Source organism: Takifugu flavidus, chromosome 15 (genome assembly GCF_003711565.1).
Source record: "Takifugu flavidus isolate HTHZ2018 chromosome 15, ASM371156v2, whole genome shotgun sequence".
NCBI lineage: Eukaryota > Metazoa > Chordata > Actinopteri > Tetraodontiformes > Tetraodontidae > Takifugu > Takifugu flavidus.
The window spans coordinates 566,979-587,385 of record NC_079534.1 but is presented as its reverse complement, the minus strand read 5'-3'; the positions used below and the strand labels follow the sequence as shown (position 1 = coordinate 587,385).

General features: G+C 49.7%; 1 protein-coding gene across 4 annotated transcripts; it reads left to right on the top strand.

Annotated features, from left to right (window-relative positions):
• Positions 1-365: 365 nt before the first annotated feature.
• On the top strand, positions 366-20,394 carry LOC130538664 (semaphorin-6B-like). 4 transcript variants are annotated; one of them, XM_057056493.1, is made up of 19 exons: positions 366-507; positions 594-769; positions 849-875; positions 9,808-9,931; positions 10,549-10,660; positions 11,530-11,590; positions 11,659-11,721; positions 12,852-12,950; positions 13,038-13,128; positions 13,353-13,472; positions 13,873-13,961; positions 14,038-14,255; positions 14,339-14,470; positions 14,729-14,878; positions 14,953-15,129; positions 15,235-15,375; positions 15,468-15,545; positions 16,181-16,242; positions 17,310-20,394. In XM_057056493.1, the coding sequence occupies exons 2-19, from the start codon at positions 710-712 to the stop codon at positions 18,287-18,289; spliced, it is 2,784 nt and encodes a 927-aa protein (XP_056912473.1). In that variant the 5' UTR covers positions 366-507; positions 594-709; the 3' UTR covers positions 18,290-20,394. The 4 variants fall into 4 exon arrangements, with proteins under 4 accessions (XP_056912473.1, XP_056912475.1, XP_056912476.1 ...); XM_057056496.1 differs by lacking the exon at positions 366-507 and adding an exon at positions 1,942-2,152 and having other exon boundaries at positions 631-769; positions 849-927; XM_057056495.1 differs by lacking the exon at positions 366-507 and having other exon boundaries at positions 627-774; positions 849-927.
• Positions 20,395-20,407: the final 13 nt, after the last annotated feature.

Genomic DNA, 20,407 nt, shown 5'->3' with positions numbered 1-20,407 from the left:
TACAAAAAGTCTTACAAAAAAATCCATCAAATTGACGCATGCGCACATTTTTTTTAAAATTATTTCACTTTAAAAAATCAATTTATTATGAATAATTTGATTGTGCCTTGTATGTTTCACGAGTGAACTGACCTCCTTGCTGCGCAGATAAGCGAAAAAATAAATAGTTTGTATCGTAGATTATATTTAATTAATTCGAAGACATTAAAAATAGGTCATTAATAATGGAAGGGGTCACTAACGTAACCTTGATACACACGAGATTTAAAAGCTCGCAATAAGTTGGAGATTTTAGCATATCAACACATCTTGAGGACACAATTATTATTTAGGGATCTATATTGATTCAGCTTCCTTGCCCGATGTGTGTAAGGGGGGGGAGAGAAAGAGAGAGAGAGAGCATCCATTCATCATTGATCCGCTGCAGGACTGTGTTTCTGGGGGTGTGAATTATGGGCCCCTGCTGTCACCGTGACTGCTCTGCGTTGGACAATTCACCCCGCCACTGTAAATTTCATTTTGCTGCCCTCTGATGTCTGACAACTATTCGCAGGCAGGTTTTATCCTAATATTCCACCAATCTGCTATTTCAGATTCGGCGCCTGAACAATAACGGGAGAGGAGCGCTTTCTGGACCGAAGGGGAGCTCCAGACTGTCGTTTCCACAGACCTTTTCTCGCCGGGGGGGAGGAAATGGTTTGCGCTTTGGATGAGTCCGTTAAACGGTGATGCTACGACGGCGCGCAGGAACCGTAGAGGGAAGAGACAGGTGAGGTGCGGCTGAGGGGCTGCTGCTGGTTCACAGAGGCTTCGGATACCGAGAGAGCTGATAGAATCGTTTCCTCCAGTTAGAGGGAGATCTGCGACCGGAGAGGGTGAGTTGGCAACCGGCGCCTGCCTCCGCCTCCCTACCTGGCCATCTGTGCGGTGAGTGTGCCAAATGGTGGGGCTGAGAGATGGACGCGTGTGAGGGGAGCGGGCTTGCTTTGGGTGGACAGGTATATACTGTACAACATGTGCGCAACTGTGTTGCTGTCTGTGTTGCTGCATTAGCGTGGACGCTGGTGGCCAAGATCCGCTCTTTGTGTCTGCTGCAACTTTCACCATTTTCTCTCGGTTTTCTTGGGGTTTTCTGCATATTTCCCCGGTGCATTTCATTGTTATGTCACGTGTTGCACAGGACCCCATCCCAACGATGCTTATTATTTCACGCATTGCATAGAATGATGCCACCTTTCCACTCTGTAACAAGGAGGAACACAAAGCCTGATTAACTGTCGTCAGCTTATGGTGTAAATTATGGCTAGATTGGCCAGGAAATGTCGCCTTCAGTTGTTTGAACAGAATCTGCCATTGTTAAGTCGCATGTAATATCTTTAAAGGCCACATAGTCAATTGATTATGTCATTACGCAGCAGGAAAACAGGAGCGGCACAAGCACCAAGGGCACCATATTAATACTACTGGAGTAGTGATGAGGGCGAAAATCCCGAGTGCAGCGCCTAAACTTTAAAGTGCATCACCACTTGAAGTAGCTGGCGTCCTATATCGCCCAGGGATGCTCCACAAACTTACTTTCTGGCTGTTGCTGTGGTGATTTAGTAGATGAATTCATTTTTTTCCACTAAAGCCGTTGCAGCTGCTGGTGTTTTGGTTTCTGTGTGAGGTGGGAGGCAAAGAGATGCTGGCAAAACCAAAAAGAGGGACGTGGGAGGGTGGAGGCCAGACAGAGACAGAAAGACAGACAGACAGATTGGGGATGTAAAGGATAAAGTGTGGTAGATGGCAATCTGGCAGGCAGGAGGGGGGGGGGGAGGTCAGAACTGTTGGAGAGGAACGGCGGAGGAGAGAGCTGGTGAAGGAGCACTGAGGGAGAGGGGCTGCGGTGGCGGTCTGGGCGGGTGTGAATGGCCTCCCTGTTATCCCCGCTGCCCCACACAGACAGCCACACAGCAGCGGCACGAGCAGGTGCTGACCCCGCAGCACAGGAGCCACCGCCCACAACAGGTGCAACCATACAGCCGCGCTCCGCCAACCTCCACTGAGGGGACCCGAAGCGACGTGGAGGGAAGACGTGATTCAATCACAACACATAATGGCATAAAAACAAAGTTGGGAGCACTTTCAGCAGAAAAGGCAGCGCCGGCTGGAGGTAAAATATAATCTAATGCAGCCCTTGTTGAGGTAACCGCCCAGGGGGACATTTAATAAGCCGTATTGATCACATGGGATCCTATTCAATCACATGCGCTGAGCCACAAACAGTGCATCTCAAGCAGGGGAAAAATTAGATTGGACCGCAGCAGAAGACTCAGAGTGATGAAAGGTTAGCGTGCTTCTGAGAACGTTTCTACAACCGTGTGTGTGTGTGTGTGTGTGTGTGTGTGTGTGTGTGTGTGTGAGGTAGAGCAGACAAGATGTTGGACAGAAAGAGACGTTACCTAGCTGCATCTCTGTTGCCATCTCCAAGAGAATACGTGACACATTCAATGACAAGTTGCCTCTTTTTTAGGAGGAACATGTACTGACCCTTTTCGGCTTCTTCCATAACGCTGTGACCACTGTAAATAGATTTTTTCTTTAATTTGGTGTCTCTTACATTAACCTTAAATCAGTCCCCTGTTTTGCAGTCTTATAAAACCTCTCCCTCGTTAGTCGTTGCTGTGAAAGCGTGTTGGATGAACTTTAAATTTGCTGTTTCAAATCGCCTAAAGTAACAGAAAAACAATATTCCCTCATCTGATAACGCGAGAATTAAGAGAAAGTTTGTTACCCTCCAAAACAGCCATTTAGACCCCATTTCACATGCGATTTGTGATAGTGAGGCAGGATTTCTTTAGTTCAAAATCGACACAAAAAAGGCTGCAAATCTTTAAGCGATGAGATCGGAGGAAATGTGACTGAGCAGGTACGGCTCAGGCCACCTATTCCTGCTGGGTCCTCAGAAAAGTGGACCTCAGGGAGTCATTGTGCAGACTTCCAAAGGGTGAGGGAGTTCTGGAGTCATTCGGAACCACTCTTTGTTTGTCAAATAAAAGCTTATTAGGATAAAAGAACATGCTCCTGGCTGCTGTGAGGGCCATTCACGGGCCCTGGCAGGTGTCAGCGCAGGTCAGGGAAGTGTCACCTGGGGCAAACGCCACCATAAACTGTCTGCTGTGTCTTGAACGACACAAAATAAATGATGTTCAGGCGACAAAGCCTGGTGCACAGCCAGTGCGGTATCCACGGATACGGTGGAATAATACGGTTGTTTCTGAGAGTTTAAAGCATGTTTGTGGGACGTTCTTGGGACACAGATTGTCTTTCAAACCCAGCGAACCCCCCCCCCCCCCTTCCCACGCCACCACCGCCCCCCACGCCACCCAGCTGGTTCCCCCTGCTCGGCGAATTCGGGGTCGAGCGACATTGCAGCTGTTTCCACTTAAAAAGAGGGAGGTGGCCGAAGGTCTCGCCAGCTGCGATCTCATCTGCATCACAAAAAGCGCGAGGCGACGGGGGCGACTGTCCCGCCCTCCCAAAATCCGCTCTCCGACGAACTAACCTTTGCCTCACCTGCCATCTGCGACTCTATTCGGACCAAATCAACGCAGGTGTGTGCATTTCTCCAGCACTTTTTGTGTCCAATGTTCTCAGAATTTTCTGCCCTGCTTGTCCAACGGATTCCACGCAGACTTGCACCAATGGCAGGCTTTAGTTATGGCAGCTTAGTCACAGGGATTTGGAAGAGGTTTTATTGGAAGCTAGAGAGACATCAGAGTCTTTTGTTTCCTCCGCCGCCAGACGTCAGGTCCGAAGCGGCAGCAGAGCTTGGTTAAGGCCGGCCCTGCTCCCTCCGTTATCAAGTCCTGGTCCACGCCCTGCGCCTTTCCTCTAATGTCGCCCGGAGGCAACCCGGAGAAGCAGAAACACAATTATACCTGCGTGAGGGGGGCTCTCAGCGTAGGTGTCGTCTGCACGTGTGGGTGTGTTGGCCATAGGTGTGTGTGTTCCTGCGGGAAGACACCACACGCACGCCCACGTCAAATAGCTCCTCTGGCATTTTGGTGCCTGTTGTGCGAGGACCACCTATTGTGAGCTCTGATCCTCTTAGCGGGCATCTGTCAAAAGAGCTATATTTACCCACGCTGCTGATCAGAGCACGGAGAACAACAACTTGACAAGAATATGAGATCTTTCAGTCGGTTTCCAGGCGGTGAAATAAGCCCGCAAGGGTGCACGATAGGTATGGTAATGACTGCCACTCTGAGAGGGAGCCGATGATGAAGGGAAATGAAGAGCGGGGGGGGGGGCTGAGCCGTGGTCAGAGAAATGTGGAATGCAAATACACTCAAAATGTAATGTGAAAAATGGTTGGTAGGGTCTATTCATGGGGAAAAGCTCCAGCTCCAGTACGATTCCCCTCCCTGGAGACAGTTGTCATGAAGCTCCTCTCACACCACCGTGTTGCAGTAAAAGAGACAAATAACGGCGCTCGAATAAAACAGGTCACATTCAGAGACGGAGAAACCCGTCCCACTGTTGTGCAATTATCTCCGTCTCCATTGCATCGGTGCGCAGCAGCGTGCGCGCATGTGCGCGCGCGCGCCCCACACTGCTGCTAGTGTGTGTCTGGGTGCGTGCACCGCATACTCATGCGCTCGCCTTCAGCTCGGGGCTGTGCAGAGAATGTATATGTGCTTACTGCAGTCAAACTCTGGTTAGTAGCGTTTGCCGTTTGCCCTTGCTGCAGATTTGTGTGTGTGTGTGCATGTGTGTGTGTGTGTGTGTGTGTGTGTGTGTGACAGAGAGAGAGAGAGCACAGCAGCAGGGGTGCACACCTCACCTGCTTTTGTGTTGCGTATTCTGTGATTTGCACGTGTTTGATTGCTTCCCGCCTCGGAGTCGGAGGCTACGGATGCATCTCAGCGGACGCCGGCGTCCATTATCCATAAAACGATAACGCCGCATGCTCACCGTAGCCTGCATGTGTCTGTCACTAGCAGCAATTTGGCTTTATAGCTAAACTCCTGATTGGAGAAGAATCCTGAGGGGAGATGGAGCTCTCCCTGGCTAGACTCCAGCTCTGTCCATCCTATTTTAATTACCTATGGCTCCCACCCAGGGGAATGTCTCCCTTCCTCCCTGCCTCTTTATCATCCCTTCTCTCTCCTTTCATCTCCCTCCCTTTTCTCCTCTTTTCATCCCTCTTTCTCTCATTTAAGCCTCCCTCTATTTTCGGTCCTTTCTTGCCCTGCATTGTACGTGCACACATGACTTAACAGGTAGCAGGGAGCTGCATCAAAAGGCCTATATGCAGAGGTAACCTTCTGCATTAGCATATAAATGACCCTGTGGACTGAATAGTATTTGGGGATATTTAACAGCAAAAGACAGCTTCCTTTAACTCTGATTAGAGCTGCACCAAATAGACTGGCAGACTCTTGAGGGAATATTTCCCCCCACCTTGATAAGATAAAGACCTGACAGAGTGATTTCATTGCCGAAGTGGCGTATGATGGATCTGTGCATGTGTGAATATTTGAACGTCTCAGAGGAAGGAAGCTAAATTTGCAGAATAAATGAAGTCCTGTGCAAAGAGACTGATATTAGTCCCCTGGTTGTGACTGGGAGGAACCGGTGAGTGTAGCACGAAAGCCGGAATGAATGGGGAAGCAGATGTTTCCGGCACCATCAATCAAGTATTTAAAACTTGAAATAGTTCCGTTTGTGGCTTTTGTTTTGCAGAGGCAATCTAGTTAGCTTCTGCGGCTACTGGCTGTAGTCCAGACATGACACTTTTGATTTCATTAAAGTTGGGCCAACAAACATGGATTTTACTTTGCTTTTATTTTACCCCCGAGTCACATATTCACTCTAAACCTCTCATTGAAGCAGCCATCAACCCAACCAAATTCTTTATATTTCCTTATTTCAGGCCCCTTTTTACCTGGGGAAGTTTAGACAATGTTATGCATAAAGCAAGAGATCAGCGGGATTTTACCGCTTTGTCTTTCATTAAAATGAATTCTGGTGTTTGATGCGACTCGGGGGGCCGTTTTGGTATCGTGACATTTGTCCAAACTTTGTTTTATCCGCGACTCACTGAGTTGCCATTTCATTTGCCGTCCTTTCATTTTGATAATCTCTCTCAAGTCTGTTAATGAAGCGCGCTCGTGGGTTGGTGTGCTACAGCGTGAAGGTGACCCAGTTCTTCCAGTTTAGCCCATGTCTGAGTTTCTCCCCTCAGGCTAACTTCCTTTATTCCAGGACTGATCCAGGATGTCCTGAAAGAGCCGACGTGCCTTGAAGTCAGTGTTGAGATCTTTACACACCCTCCCCCATTTAGTCTGTCCTTTATTTATTTATTTGGATGTTCTAATAACAGAGTTCTGTATGCTGAAACACCAAGGATTGTCTCCGTCGCAGGCCGCGTCCCGAATCCCCCCTTTCATAAAGCTTCGCCATCACACAATAAGTTGTTTTCTTTTAATTACCCATTATTGACCCATTGATTTTAAATTAACTCCACTGTCGCCTGTGTGGATCATGTTGAGACAGAGCTCTTGCCCTTTCCCCATCCCCCCGTGCCCCCTGAAAGAAAGGGGACCCCCCCACCTCCTTCACGTATGGATGTGGATTTGTGCTCATGCGCTGTGGCACCGTGCACGCTCACACACACGTATGCTGCTCGTGTGAGGGCGAACACACCCTTTCCTCTCTCATCTGCTGCAATAGAACGTCTCTGCCTAGCTTGGCTGTGGGTTGCTACGGTAACAAAGCAGCAGACTAGAGTGGCTGCAGCAGCGAGAGTCACACACACACACACACACACACACACACACACAGAAAAAACATGGAGGGGGTGATTTTTGCCTGTGGACTTGCTCACAAGGACAGATTTGTCAGAGAAGCAATCGGTGCAACAACGAGCGTTTTAGGTCATGTGACCGTGTGTTTTGTATTGATGGATGAATTTCAGCACAGTATTGGGGTCACAGAAGATGCCCGTGCACGTTTCAGTTCTTTCACAGAAGCTATAGATGCTTCACGCCGACCCGACTTCCGTCGAGGTGCCTTAGATACGAGCGCGTCCACCTAAGCGGCGGTATTCAAGGATGGGGTCAGGGAATAACTATTCCCCGTCCAGCAGGATCGAGTAAAACAAAAGAATCTTAGCTGCCGATGAGAACAAAGCCGCAGTTTAAAGGCAGATTTCTAAGACATAAAAGCAAGTGAGGGGACTTTGCTTCAGGCTCTATCTGCCTGGACGTATCAACTGAAACCCCCGACATCCAAACCTCCTAAAGCACTTTTCATATTTTGGGGGAAGCTTGACAGATGGAAGAGTGGCTGCAGGCCCAGAGTCAGGTCAGCAAAGGTAGCCGAACCCCCGTTTAACCACTCTAAGGTAGCTGCTGAGGCTAGAATTTAGATTTAGCAGGATAAGACCACCAGGGGGAATGCGTTTCCACGGCAATCAGTAGAGGGGGATCACGGCGGCTGAGTCGGGCTGAAGCAGAAGAGAATGTCAGGGTTGGAGCGTGTTAGAGCATGGGAGGCTCTCTGAAGGTGTGTGGGGAGGTGGCACCATTTAAAAACGGGCTGATGCTTTATGTTATGGATCAATGACCTTAATCAATACAGCTCTGATGAGGACGGTCCATCAGCGGGGGACCCGCGCACACTTTCACTTTGTTGTTTTTTTATCATCATCGCCATTTAATCACATTTATTGGAGGAAAGTATTGGCAACCGACTCACACACGCATGTAAACCATGTTCCTTTTCTATAAAAAGGTAACGAGAAGGTGTGTTTGTTGCATTCAATCAAACAGAAATAACTGTCTCTTCCCTCCGAGACAGTTTTGCAACTAATTGGACATTTGCTGGATTTTGAACAAAGAAAGCATGTAGGCTGACTGACTAAACAACCCTGGTAACAGACGCACGAGGAGTGTCAGCCGCACGGCGCTACAGCTCTGAATGTCAGACTGATGATCTCATCAATAACGCTGCCCACAGAACTCTTATGAAACTGAAAACACGCCGTTCTCTGAAGCCGCTTCTGCCTTCAAAACAAGGCGGTATCTGTGGCGCGTTGCTCACGGCGTGGCAATCAAGCGCTTTTTAATTAGAACCAAGACGCGCAACTCCAGGAATGGCCATTTGTGTCGTTTTTAATGGCCGTTTGTGTCATTTTTAATGGCCGTTTGTGTCATTTTTCATCTCCCTTTGTGTCATCTCTCGGCTGCGTGGTCGGGTGCAGAGAGCAAGCGAATGGCTCACGGAGCATATCTCTAATTTAACCAATCCGACCTTCTCAGCATTGACACAGCAACAAACCGGGCTCCTTCTGTTATTGTCATACAGATAAATTACACTCTGGGTTCCCTCTTCTTCCAACCAGACCTGGAATTTCATTCCAGTGACGCCACAGGGGAGCCGGCGTCTCACGTGTCTCCGATTAAGGGTTGTGGAAACACGGACGACCGCTGCCAAGTACACAACCGTGTGTGTGTGTGTGTGTGTGTGTGTGTATGCTTCATCTGGGTGCATCTGTGGGCACAGAATAGCAGCTGTCATCTCCTTAGCAACTAAGACATCCAGCTCCCTACCTGTCATATGTGGGTTTTTATCCTGGAACAGATGAGCTGAGAGATAAAGAAATAGGAATAAAAAGAGGAGCAGGGTGATGGAGGCAGGGGGGAGTGAGGATGAAAGGAAACTAGTGGGGGTGGAGGGGGTGTTCAGGTTGATTTGCAGGGAAACAGCATTCACTGACACATCGGGGCTTTTTTGATTTCTGTTCAAACCCGCCTATTTATTCTTGTTCCCAATCAACCGCCTCGATTTTCCTGAATTTTTGGCAATTCAGAGACATAACCTGAGGAATCCACCTTCACCCCCCCCCCCCTTCTTTTTATATGCTCTCATCTCCTTTCAAAGATTCCTCGCATCAAAGTTCTGTTGCCGTGCTGCAGGGCGGCGGGAGACGTGTGTCCAGGAAAGCTCTTCCTCGCCCTGAAATGCGTGTTTGATGGGTGGCACTAGCTTGCGCGCAGTGTATTATTCCATTATCTGCGTGTTATAGCCATGCTGATGTGCAGCGTGGGGCTTGTTTAGGTAATAGCAACCGCTTCGAATTTTTTATTCATGCTGAGTCCATGTCGACTCTCTGTAGCACCCTGACTTGTAAATCTAATGGCATTCATGGGCTGTTTAAACATGCTACCGGTGTTAGCTTTAGCTAATGATTACCGGACTAGACTCTGTGTGCATATGTCATGCACAACCCATGGCCCCTGTGGCTGTTTTTAGAGGAACTTTTTTCTTGCCCAAGATTAAAGGTATTTAAGGTATTCTTAAACTGACTTATGGCCTTTAGCGAGCTGTTTTCCACCCTGAATGGCTGCTTTTTCTGCCCTCCCCTCAGCTAATCCACCCCCGTCTCTGTTACCATCCACAAAGCTTCCGCATGTCCACAGATTTAGTGAAAGCAACGTTACCACCCGCAGAAAACCCTGTAGCCTTGTGAATTTCATGTTGCAGGGCCTCGAGCATCTTCTTTTTGAGGGTAGGAGGACGTTTCTGAGTCGCTTTAAAGAAAAGTAAGACAATAGAGCGATATTAGCTCCCCGCTTTAGACAGGTTGGTGCCAGCAGTCACCCTGCTGCACTTCTGACCCTGCACACATCCCCTCACACACACACACACACACACGCTTAACACACCTGTTGAATAAGAAATCTGCCAAAATGTCGCACTGGCACGCTCACACCGCAGGCTCGACAATGAAATTGTTCTTTCCCTCCTCTCTGTTAACAGTGCCTGTGTGCTGCTGCCATGGGGACCATAGCTCCTCCCCTCGCGTTTCTCCTCCTGCTGCTTCATCTGGCTGAAGGCTCATTCCCAGAGGAACCCAGTCCTCTCAGCTTCGTCCCCATAGAGGGTACGTGCGTCTGGATTTGTGTGTGTGTGTGCGCGCGCCTGCGTGCGGCACTGATGAATGACTCTGTGCTGGATGTGGAAATCAGAGGTCAGGGGTCGGTGCCTGAGTGCAGCGCGGCTTTAAAGGCGAACCAGCATACAGATGCATTCAAAATGGCTTCACTCTGCCTCTCAGGGAAACTAAAAAAGAGCGTTGAGACAAAAGGAAGGTGAGATGAAGAAACGGGAGACAATTGGACTGGATGGGGAGCTGTAGATGGCAGGAGGGACGGCTGAGGGGTGGACGAGGCAGGCGGAGATGGATCGCCGCGTCCTCCCTGCCTCCCCTGCAGTCAAGGACAATGAGACAGTTTCCCAATCCATCTCCTAAACATGAGGCTTCCCTGTGGAAACCGTTGTCCTCCTGTTGGAAACTTCCCGTGAGTCAGATGCAGCAGAAATGGAAGCAGGAACCTTTGCACACACACACACACACATACGTACCTTTTATGGATCTGAATGCAAGAAAGAGGACATAATGAGTGTTTCTGGTGCCCATTATCTTCGCTTTCCTTAAGAAAAACACTGAGCGAATAAAGTAGCGAAGGCTGACGTTGTTGTTCTGTGTGTTCCTGCCAGTCGTGCGGAGGTATCCCATATTCTTGGGCAGGGCTCACCGCTCGGCTCCGAGGCAGGAGCTGCACATCCAGACGGTCCTCCAAGTCAACCGCACGCTCTACATAGGTGCCAGGTAACCAACGGCAACCGTCTCCAGCCGCACGCAGCCTGTGCCATCACATTAGCATCCCTTCATTTTCATTTGAGGCAGCTTCTATCCTGTGACAGTCGGCTTTTCTTGCATATTAAGTGTCAAGTGGAGGCTGAATGTTTTGACATTATTCTTTAAGGAAATAAATCGCTTCGCTCCAGCTGTGGCCCCTCGAGTCAAATCTGAAGCTCGTGGGTTGGAGTTATTTTGTGTGAATGCGCCGCGTAGAGCATAAAACCCCATATCATTAAAGGGAGGATTAGAGGGAGATTATCCACCTAAAATCTAATAACGAGCCAGCATGAGGAGAGAGGCCGCAGAGGAACGGACTGATGGCTGATCCAGGCCACATGACAGGAGCCCGAAATGGGACTTTTCCAGAAAAATGCAGGTCACTGTTTGATTTTTGATAGAAATGCTCAAAGCATGAGTAAAATATTTACCACCCCGACAGCAGAATTGTCATTTAAATCGTTAAAAAATCAAATTGCTGCAGGTCGCACGTGTCTGATCGCATACAGTTAACAACCGAAATGTCAGTGAAAATGACTTTTAAAGGTCCAGATTGGCAGATTGTGTGAAATAGCTGTCTTCACGCCCCTCCTCCCTTATTTAAGATGTTCAAGATATTCCAGGTCCAACGGTCTGTTGCTATGAATATGCCCCCAGAATGTCATTTTGTCCACTTTGGGCTACCGTAGAAACAGAGCACTTTGGTAGCTATGGAGGGGGCTACCTTACTATTCACACACTCCTAAGAAATAATGCTACTTTTAATAAAATCTCATATAAAAGACCTTTAGATAGCCATTTAAACAGTTTTAAAAACAATATTTAATGTTTTTTTGCAGAGATGATTTGTACAGGGTTGAGCTGGATAACATGGCAGGAGAAGAGATGTTCTACAGCAAGGTAAGGACGGACACAAAGGAGTCGTGCGCTAGCAACAATCCGACCTTGAACAGTGCACTTCCTTACAGAAACGGACCTGGGAGTCCAACAAGAATGACATCCGAGTGTGTCGGATGAAGGGCAAACACGAGGTAGGGCGACAACCTCTTCATCATCGCATTAATAAAACCCGGAGCTGTGAAGCACGTGTACTTCCTGCTGTACCTTACGGAAATATCCGCCCAACATTGTAAACATGTTACTGAGGCCAGACGAAGTGCCTGATGCCCCAAGGCCACCTTCTTTCCCACCTGTTCCATGTCATTTGTCTTCAGACGTGAGCTTTATAGTTAAGAGAGTCAAAGAAATGAAACAATTCTGAAGTGATAGTTCACAGTGGTCCAAGATATGAAGGTAATGTCATCAGATCTACAAGGGATTTCATGGGTCGTCTGCTCCGTTGACAGAGTGTACTTCCTGGTAATATAAACTTTATTTTACAACGGTGCCTCTGGCCAAATCCAGTCTGGGTGGAACACGTTAAGAAGGAAAGAAAAAACGAGAGAAAGGGAAACATTATAGGGCAAAGTGAGCCGGGTATCATGGCCTGGGGGGAGGAAAAAGTAATTGAAATCACTTTAGGAAGGTTATAAGCAGGGGTGAGTGTGTAGGTGGAGAGAAATGTGAAGAGGAGAGGTCAGATCAGGGCGCAGGAATGAAGCAAGGCCAGACTAAAAAGATCATCAGCATTCAAAGAATTCATAAAATACAAGAATACCTGACTTAAGTTTTGCTCAATGAGAGTGAACACACTGTTGTGTGTGTGTGTCTGTGTGTGTGTGTGACGCACACACAGTCACTCTCACACCCTGGAGCAGTTTCAAGTCTGGAATTAGTTTCGGAAAAGCTAACATTGTTACTGAATAACGACACCTCGGTCACATATGGATGCTAGCTGCTGGATTTAGCCAAGCTGAAGTGAGCAGATGCTTAGCCTAGCTTAGCTTAAATGCTAAGGAAGGCTCGTCTGGCCGGTAATACAATTAGCATCGCTGAATCAAATGTCAAAGGGGTTGAAAAGCTTGAAAGTTACGACTTAAGGTGGAAAGTCCTCCAGATGGAGACGGGATGGGGGCATTATTGACAGGTTATGGCTGACGTTTCCATCCTGGGTTGTTGGTTAAGCGTCACGTCAAAGCCACCCGACACTGCGCTGCGCCTCGCCTCACGATTTTTCTCTCTGTCTTTACTCTGTTTTATTTTATTTTATTTTTTCCTGCAGGGAGAGTGTCGTAATTACATCAAGGTTCTGCTCAGCCAGCATGGCGGTCTCTTTATATGTGGAACAAACGCTTTCAATCCTCTCTGTGCCAACTACACTGTTAGTATCCATCTATCTGCTCTGTTTTGGGGCTTTAGCTGCCAGTTATGATGTTTCTACATCACCTCTTTCATAATCATATTCCAGAAAGATACTTTAGAAATGGTGGGAGAGCCTGTCAGTGGGATGGCGCGCTGCCCGTATGATCCTCGCCACGCCAACGTGGCTGTATTTGCAGGTAGGATCTCGCATTTTCGCACTTTAGCCAGGCAATTTATCATTGTATCCCAGACACCAGATCCACTTTACAGCTCCAAACCAATGAAGCATCTGTTTACCTTTGCAGATGATTTACAGTCTCAGCATTGCCTGTTTGGTTAATCTCCATGACCTTGCGCTATCTCCACCTGTATCTTCTTAATCTTCTTCTCTCCTCTTTCGGCGCCTCGGTCTGACTCGCAGATGGAAGTCTCTTCACCGCCACCGTGACAGACTTCCTAGCCATCGACGCCGTGATTTACCGCAGTCTCAGCGACAGCCCCGCCCTCCGCACTGTCAAGCACGACTCCAAATGGTTCAGAGGTACCTTCAAAACCCTGAAAGACCGCTCGGTAAAGCAGCCCGCTAATTGAAAAGCTGCGTTCGGTGATGGTTCGGAATAAGCTGCGATTGTTGGGATTCCACAGTTTTTAACAGGCCCCCCGAGCCCAGCTTGTTCTTCAAAAAGACGAGGCAGGGAAGGTCAAACCTAAAACTCTGCTGGATGAATTAATGAAAAATAATGCGAATCATCTTGTCCAGGCTAATAATTCAGGCAGGATATGAATATTTAATGAGCACGGCCGGTGGACAGCAGCGGCCCGCCTTGATATGACTGTTATTACAGCCCGATGTCAGGCTCTGCGGCGCCCCGGGCGCTTCGTTACCGCCACTCTGAATATGTGCCTGTTTGTCTGACTGCATTTCTCTCCTCACTTTTCAGAGCCCTACTTTGTGAGCTCCATGGAGTGGGGGCCCCATATTTATTTCTTTTTCCGCGAGATGGCCATGGAGTTTCATCATCTGGAGAAGGTTCTTGTCCCCCCCCCTCCTCTGTCTCTCCGTCTGGAGCTGATGGTTTACTGGAAACCCGCTGGTTTTGTTCCAGGTGATGGTGTCCCGCGTGGCTCGGGTGTGCAAGGCGGACCTGGGCGGCTCTCAGCGCGTCCTGGAGAAGCAGTGGACCACCTTCCTGAAGGCACGGCTCAACTGCTCGGTGCCGGGAGACTCGCACTTTTACTTCAACCTCCTGCACGCCACGAGCGACATCATCCACATGCAGGGGCGCGACGTCATCCTGGGCCTCTTCTCCACGCCGCCCAACAGGCACGCCGCTACACCTCGCGCGGGCTCGAAGGCGAACGCCGCGGTTTGTCCTTACAGCTGTCGTCTCCGTCCGTCTCTTCCAGCATCCCCGGGTCGGCGGTGTGCGTGTTCGACATGCAGCAGCTCGCTCGGGTCTTTGAGGGACGCTTTAAGGAGCAGAAATCCCCGGAGTCCATTTGGACCCCTGTGCCGGATGAAGCGGTGCCTAAACCCAGGTATTGTCATGCCACGCACAGGTGAGCCCAACTTTGGCAGAATTCTGCGGTGCTGTTTTCACCAGCATCTGTCACATACTGTAGTCTACGGTATTTCCCCCCCCCCCCAACCGCTTCAATAAGCCCCCGTCAATCCCGCAGCAGTTTCATGACTATTCAGCAAATATTCCAAGTCTCTCGGCGACCACAGAACTCCTCTGGCTCTGTCCTTTCTCCTCTCTCTGGACATCTCACCTCCCTCTCCGTCCGTTCCTGCAGGCCGGGGGGCTGTGCGGTGCAGGGATCCAGGTTTAGCTCTTCCACCACGCTGCCCGATGAGGTGCTGAACTTCGTGAAGACCCACCCACTGATGGACGAGACCGTTCCCCTGCTCGGCCATCGACCCTGGGTGGTGAAGACGATGGGCCGGTACGCGAGCCCACCTGCAGATCTACCTTGGAGAAGGCGTAATCTTCAGCTGATCCACTCATCTCCTCACGCAGGTACCAGCTGACGGCCATGGTGGTGGACACAGAAGCCGGTCCTCATCGGAACCGCACTGTGTTGTTCCTGGGCTCGACGCGGGGAACTATCCTCAAGTTTCTCATGATTCCCAGTGGCGATTCTGTGTCCCACAGCAGCGTGTTTCTGGAGGAGGTGGAGGGGTTCAATCCAGAGAAGTGAGTCACAGCTGGAGAATCATTGTCCGCTCCTGCAGACGTCCACCAGAGGGCGACACACGTCAGACTCAATTCTAACGTTCTACCTTGTGTCTGTTTCTCCAGATGTGGCGAAGATTCGCCTCAGGCCCGCCAGCTCTTGTCCCTGACACTGGACAGGACCAGCCACACCCTGCTGCTGGCCTTCCCCTCCTGTCTCGTGCGGATGCCCACATCTCGCTGCCACCTGTATTCACGCTGCATGAAGTGAGAGACAAGAGTCCTGCTGTGTCTTTGGCACCTTTCAGGTGCAAGAGGGAACATTTTTCTCACTTGTATGTGTGTGTGTGTGTGTGTAGGAGTTGTCTGGCCTCCAGAGATCCGTACTGTGGTTGGACCAGAGGCAGCACCTGTGTTTTCCTGAGACCAGGAACCAGGTGAGCTCATGCAGACAAACACCGGACAACTTCCTGCATCTGTAGTTTCATTTAATACGCTCCTGCGGGTGCGGATGTCTTTGACCGTTTTTAAGACCCTGTGAATCATCTATTTTATCGAGGCAGACGTGGAATTGTGCCTCTGTGTTGGACATATTAAGAAGGAGCAGAATGACAAGGAGTAAAGCGAGGAGTGGTACTTATTTCACAGTCGATTAAATCAATCTCTTGGCGAACGCAATTCAGGAGGAAAATGGTGAAAAATGAATGCAAAATAGGAAAATGTCATCAGAAAATGGACGTGCTAAGGATGTGAACGTTCTTGTTTACAGATTCCAGATCATTTTCCCCATAAATGTAGAGTCCAAGCAGAGACAGCAGCAGTTGTATCCGTACATCGATACAACAGCTCCCGTCAGTGCTCGTAAGACTGACCCTGACCTTTGCCCTTCCTTTGAGGTGACAAGCGAGAGAAAATCAATAATGGGGTCAATAGCATATTCCATTACACCGGGTGACTCATCGATAAGTCTTTGTAATCATTTAGTGAACATGGGAGCTCTAACATATTGCCTGATATTTTAAGAATTATTAAAACTCATAAATGGTCCCTCTGTGTTTGCTGTGGCCTGCAGGTTGCCTTTTCAACAAGATGTGGATTTTGGAAACGCCACCTCTCACCTTGGAGACTGTGATGGTGAGTTGCAGCAACATGAGACGGATGCTGGAGCGAGGACAAGCTCCTCCTAGTGGCACAATCAGAAACTGCACCCACAGTCGGCACTGAATGTTTCACTTTTTATGCAAATGGTGGAAACAGTTCTGTAAAATAACATATTTGAATTATATCATGCAAACAAAAGGCTTCCTTATCAGGTAGGAGTTCTAGGTTTTGCTTTCAGACAGAATGCTCCCAGTGTGAGGCAGGGAGCCTGCGCAGCATCTGGTAAACAACAAGTCTGCACAATGGGAAATGAAACATTCCTCAGTTGCGTGACTGTGTTGTCACACATCTAACGAAGGCATCGCTCAGCATAAAATACTGATGCCGCGGTTGTTTAGAGGCCCATGTGGAGGTCTCAGAGCCTGGACTCATGCTCTAAAAATGCAGTGGAAAGAAGAATTCCCTTTCCAGCACATTCATTCATTTTGAATTATTCTTCTGAGGCAAGACTCAGAACAGTCCCTCCCTGCATCATTTGTATGACAACTGATCCTCTTGTTCTCATCCATCTCTTGGTAAACTGTATCAGAGTCAGTGATGCCAAGCTGCTGAACTGACTGAATCTGAATGCCAGAAGTAGAGCAGCAGACAGGCATGAGCTGCCGCTCCGCAGATGGGAGTGATTAGAGCAGGGTGGAAACACTGAGGTAATGGTATGCTGCAAGAGGAGAGGAGATGAGGGGGCGAGGAGAAGGGAGGAAAGGAGGGGAGAGGACAGGAGAGGAGGGGGGTAGGAGGAGAGGAGAGGAGACGCAGCGGCCTGATGACAGTTGCAGACTGAAACTGGAGCCGGTGGAGCCTCAAGGCCAAAGTGGAGACGAGCTCCTTTAAATAAGTGCAGCGCAGAAAATAATGGCATAATGATGACACACATTCAATGGGTTATTGTAGTTCTTAATTTATTGTGCTATGCTATATCTTCTGAGGGGGGAAAAAGGCTTATAAGTAATAATCTCTGCATTTAACTTCCCCCAGCAGGCAACATTTAATGCCATTTTAATGTTCTGTAAATGCTCCTAATTAGTTCTTTTACCGTGCAGGAATCCTTCAGCAGAGTTTGCTGATTGAACCAGAGAGCTTGGTCTCCCTCAACCTGCTTGTGGCGTCTGCGGTCTCGGCCTTTACCATCGGGGCGGCGCTCTCGGGTCTTGCCGTATGCTGGATCATGGCCCACAAGCCCACCAACCGGCGCAGTGCCAGCCAGTCCTCCATCCAGAGACGAGAGCGAGGCCTACTGAGCAACGGCGGCGGCATCGGCGGCTCTGTGCTTAGCGTGACGAGGCAGGGAGGCGGGGAGCGCCCCTGCTCTCAGGGTGGGGAAACCCTGTTTGTCATGCCCAATGGCTGGGTGAAGTCCGGCGAGCTTGACCCGGGCTTCCTGCCGACGCCCGAGCACACCCCCCAGCAGAAGCGCAGAGGCCTGCGACTGTCCGACTCCAACTCTGGAGGGTGGGACACCAGCCAGACGTACCTGGGTGGAGGGTCTGTGGGTCTGGGTTCGCCCTGCCGCATGCCCCCCTCAGTTTATCTGACCACCAGACTTTTTCAGCAGGGCGGAGGCGGGAGACACGGCGGCGAGGGTCGGGGGGGCGATGCACCGCGCCAACAATACGTCTGCCTGAGCAAACAGGAGAAGGGAATGAAGGGGACGCCAAAAGCCCCTCTCAGGAAGTCTGCTGGAGAGTACGTATACCCCATGACGCCCCAGGACTCCCCAGAGCGCCGGAGAGTGGTCTCAGCCCCCAGCGCCCCTGTGGAGTACAGCGAGCCGCTGCCTCTACGCTGGCCGGCGCCAGAAGGATACATCCTGAGCAGCCACGGCATGGTCCCCATCCCTCTGCCTCCGCCCTCCATGCCCCCTCCCGGACCCCAGCCTTACATATCGCAGCAGCACACCCCGGGTCTGACCAGGGCCCTGCTGCGAGGGGCCCTGGAAAGGGGGGAGCTGGGCGAGCTGGTGGACCTCAGCCATCTGATGAGCAAGAAGAACTGCGGTGACAGGACTCAGCCTGGCCAGTGAGCAGATGGGAGCTTCTACTGGTTTGTCTCGTTCCTCCCCGCCTCCGTCCATCACATCCCCTCTCTCTTCCCTGCATCCCTATGTGTCCCTCAGCCCTTCTCTTAGCCTCTCAGGCACCCCCACCTCACCCCTCCCTCCCTCCTTGATGAATCTCTCCTCGTGACTGGCTGCCGGGCCTGCCACTCATCTCCCGGCTCACATTAATTGGTCAGACGGTCTGAGGTTGTTGCCGTGTCTGCATTGCAGAGTTGCCGAGGAACAGAGAGAGAGGATGGATGGAAGATGGGACGGGAGGCCGAGCGGATTTGGACGGAGAGGCCAAATCAGAAGCTGCAGTTTATCTGAGGCTGCAGGAGCAGGAAGCTTCTGTTCAACAACACTGATCACCCACAGTTCCCTCTGGGTCCGATTGTAAATTTTAAACCCACTGACAGAAACGGACGATGTAGGAGACACATTTAACTGGGGACGAGTCCTCAGGACGGTCGTCCCTCACTGCTCTTTGGCGCACACAGCATGGACACGGGTACAGGCCACAGAGGATGTTTAGTATTCTGTGTGCAGAGAGAAGATCGACGTGCGCCAAATGCATCTAACCTGTCTGACAGGGACCATAACTCTGGAGAGCAGAGTGCACGACTGAAACGTCAGCACTATTTCTGCCAAACGCATGCTCGGTTTGACGGCAGCGTCTCAGCCGCCTTTCCCGCCGCTCCAGAGAGACCAATGAGTTGATACGGACAGGACAGAGAGGAGAATACAGAGAATATCCAACCACCACGTCCTTAATTATCAAGGCGGGGATTTATTAGGCAGAATTCCCCCGAAACAAGCAGGAGGTCACCTGACCCAGAGGGGGTGATTCAAACTTCTGGTTTCCCTCTGAGCTGGAGGGGCTGAGAATGTCCCCGGGATGATCTATTCAGTCCATCAAAGTGCCGTGAAAGGGTGGAGCCGCTCCTGGCTGGAGGACAGCGTGCACCATCGACGTTGGAACCCTTCTGGCCGTCTTCTATTCTCAGCCACAGTCGGGCGGCTAATTTGTTGTGTTTGTGCCGACCTCAATTGTACATAGCTAACCCCGCAAATAGCATCACGCCCTCATAACTCATTTGTCGATGCGCAAAAGCAAATGTCATGACTGTTTTTACGATCGGAGTCGCCTCTTTTTACTCACGAGCCGAAAGGATTTCATCGTGTGTAGCACGCCTGAAAAAAAATAATTAATAAAACTGGGAGGAATGGTTTTGAGTGCCACGGAACCCCGCGGCGGCGCATCACATGCACTCACACACTCTACGAATGCCTTTGACTACACACACGCCGAATGTTATTTTGTTCTTGGACGTCACGTCAGCTTCTGCTGCTGGGAAAACAACGGCTTCAGCCCCCGACGGCGTCGAGAAGTCTGTTTATGAAATACTGTTACATGTAACAAAGACTGTAAATATGTAATAGAGCCGATGACCCCCCGACACGACCTCTGTTTGATACCTGTTAAGCAACTGTGCCCATTCGGAGGTGCCTCAGAAACAAACCTTCCGAACAACTGAGATGCTGTCAGAGGACTGTTAACCTATTTTTCCTCCCATCCGGATTGTTTCTGTCTTGCGGTTGTCATTGGCAACCGGCTGCCATCTTGGAGGAGAAACGGTGAACAATGCCTGTTTTCGGTCAATGAATGTACTCATCCTTTTCATGTTTATAGTCACACATCTGTGCAGTAAGAAGGGAAAGCACAAAGACTTTTTTCTTGCATTCGAATCCGCAGCACTTACCATGTGTGAATAGTGTAAATAAAGTCGACCTGAAGGTGTAGTGTCGGTGCGGTTTGCCAGGGGATCTGTGTGTTTGTTTTTTTTATTTTCTGTTCTCCCCCTTCTCTTTGTGACAATGCTGTGAATAAGATGTATGTACAGTATTTACGTGAGTCTGGCTGAGTGCTGACTTCAGCCCATCTATATGTTGTTAGAGTAGATTTGCAGGCCAGAAATGAGCCTTCATCAGCTGCCTTCTTTTCGTTTCAGTTGCTAAGATACTACTGATATATTATCCATCAATCTTTGGAGTACTGCTATTAAATGGCATTATGTAATTGACTGCTATTGTTGTCCCTTG

Bases quoted from the DNA above. Each gene is read 5' to 3' on its own strand.
- LOC130538664 (XM_057056493.1), top strand. From the start codon at position 710: ATGAGTCCGTTAAACGGTGATGCTACGACGGCGCGCAGGAACCGTAGA. The intron at 876-9,807 runs GTGAGTTGGCAA...CTCTGTTAACAG, and splicing joins GAGATCTGCGACCGGAGAGG to TGCCTGTGTGCTGCTGCCAT. The intron at 13,962-14,037 runs GTTCTTGTCCCC...GTTTTGTTCCAG, and splicing joins AGTTTCATCATCTGGAGAAG to GTGATGGTGTCCCGCGTGGC.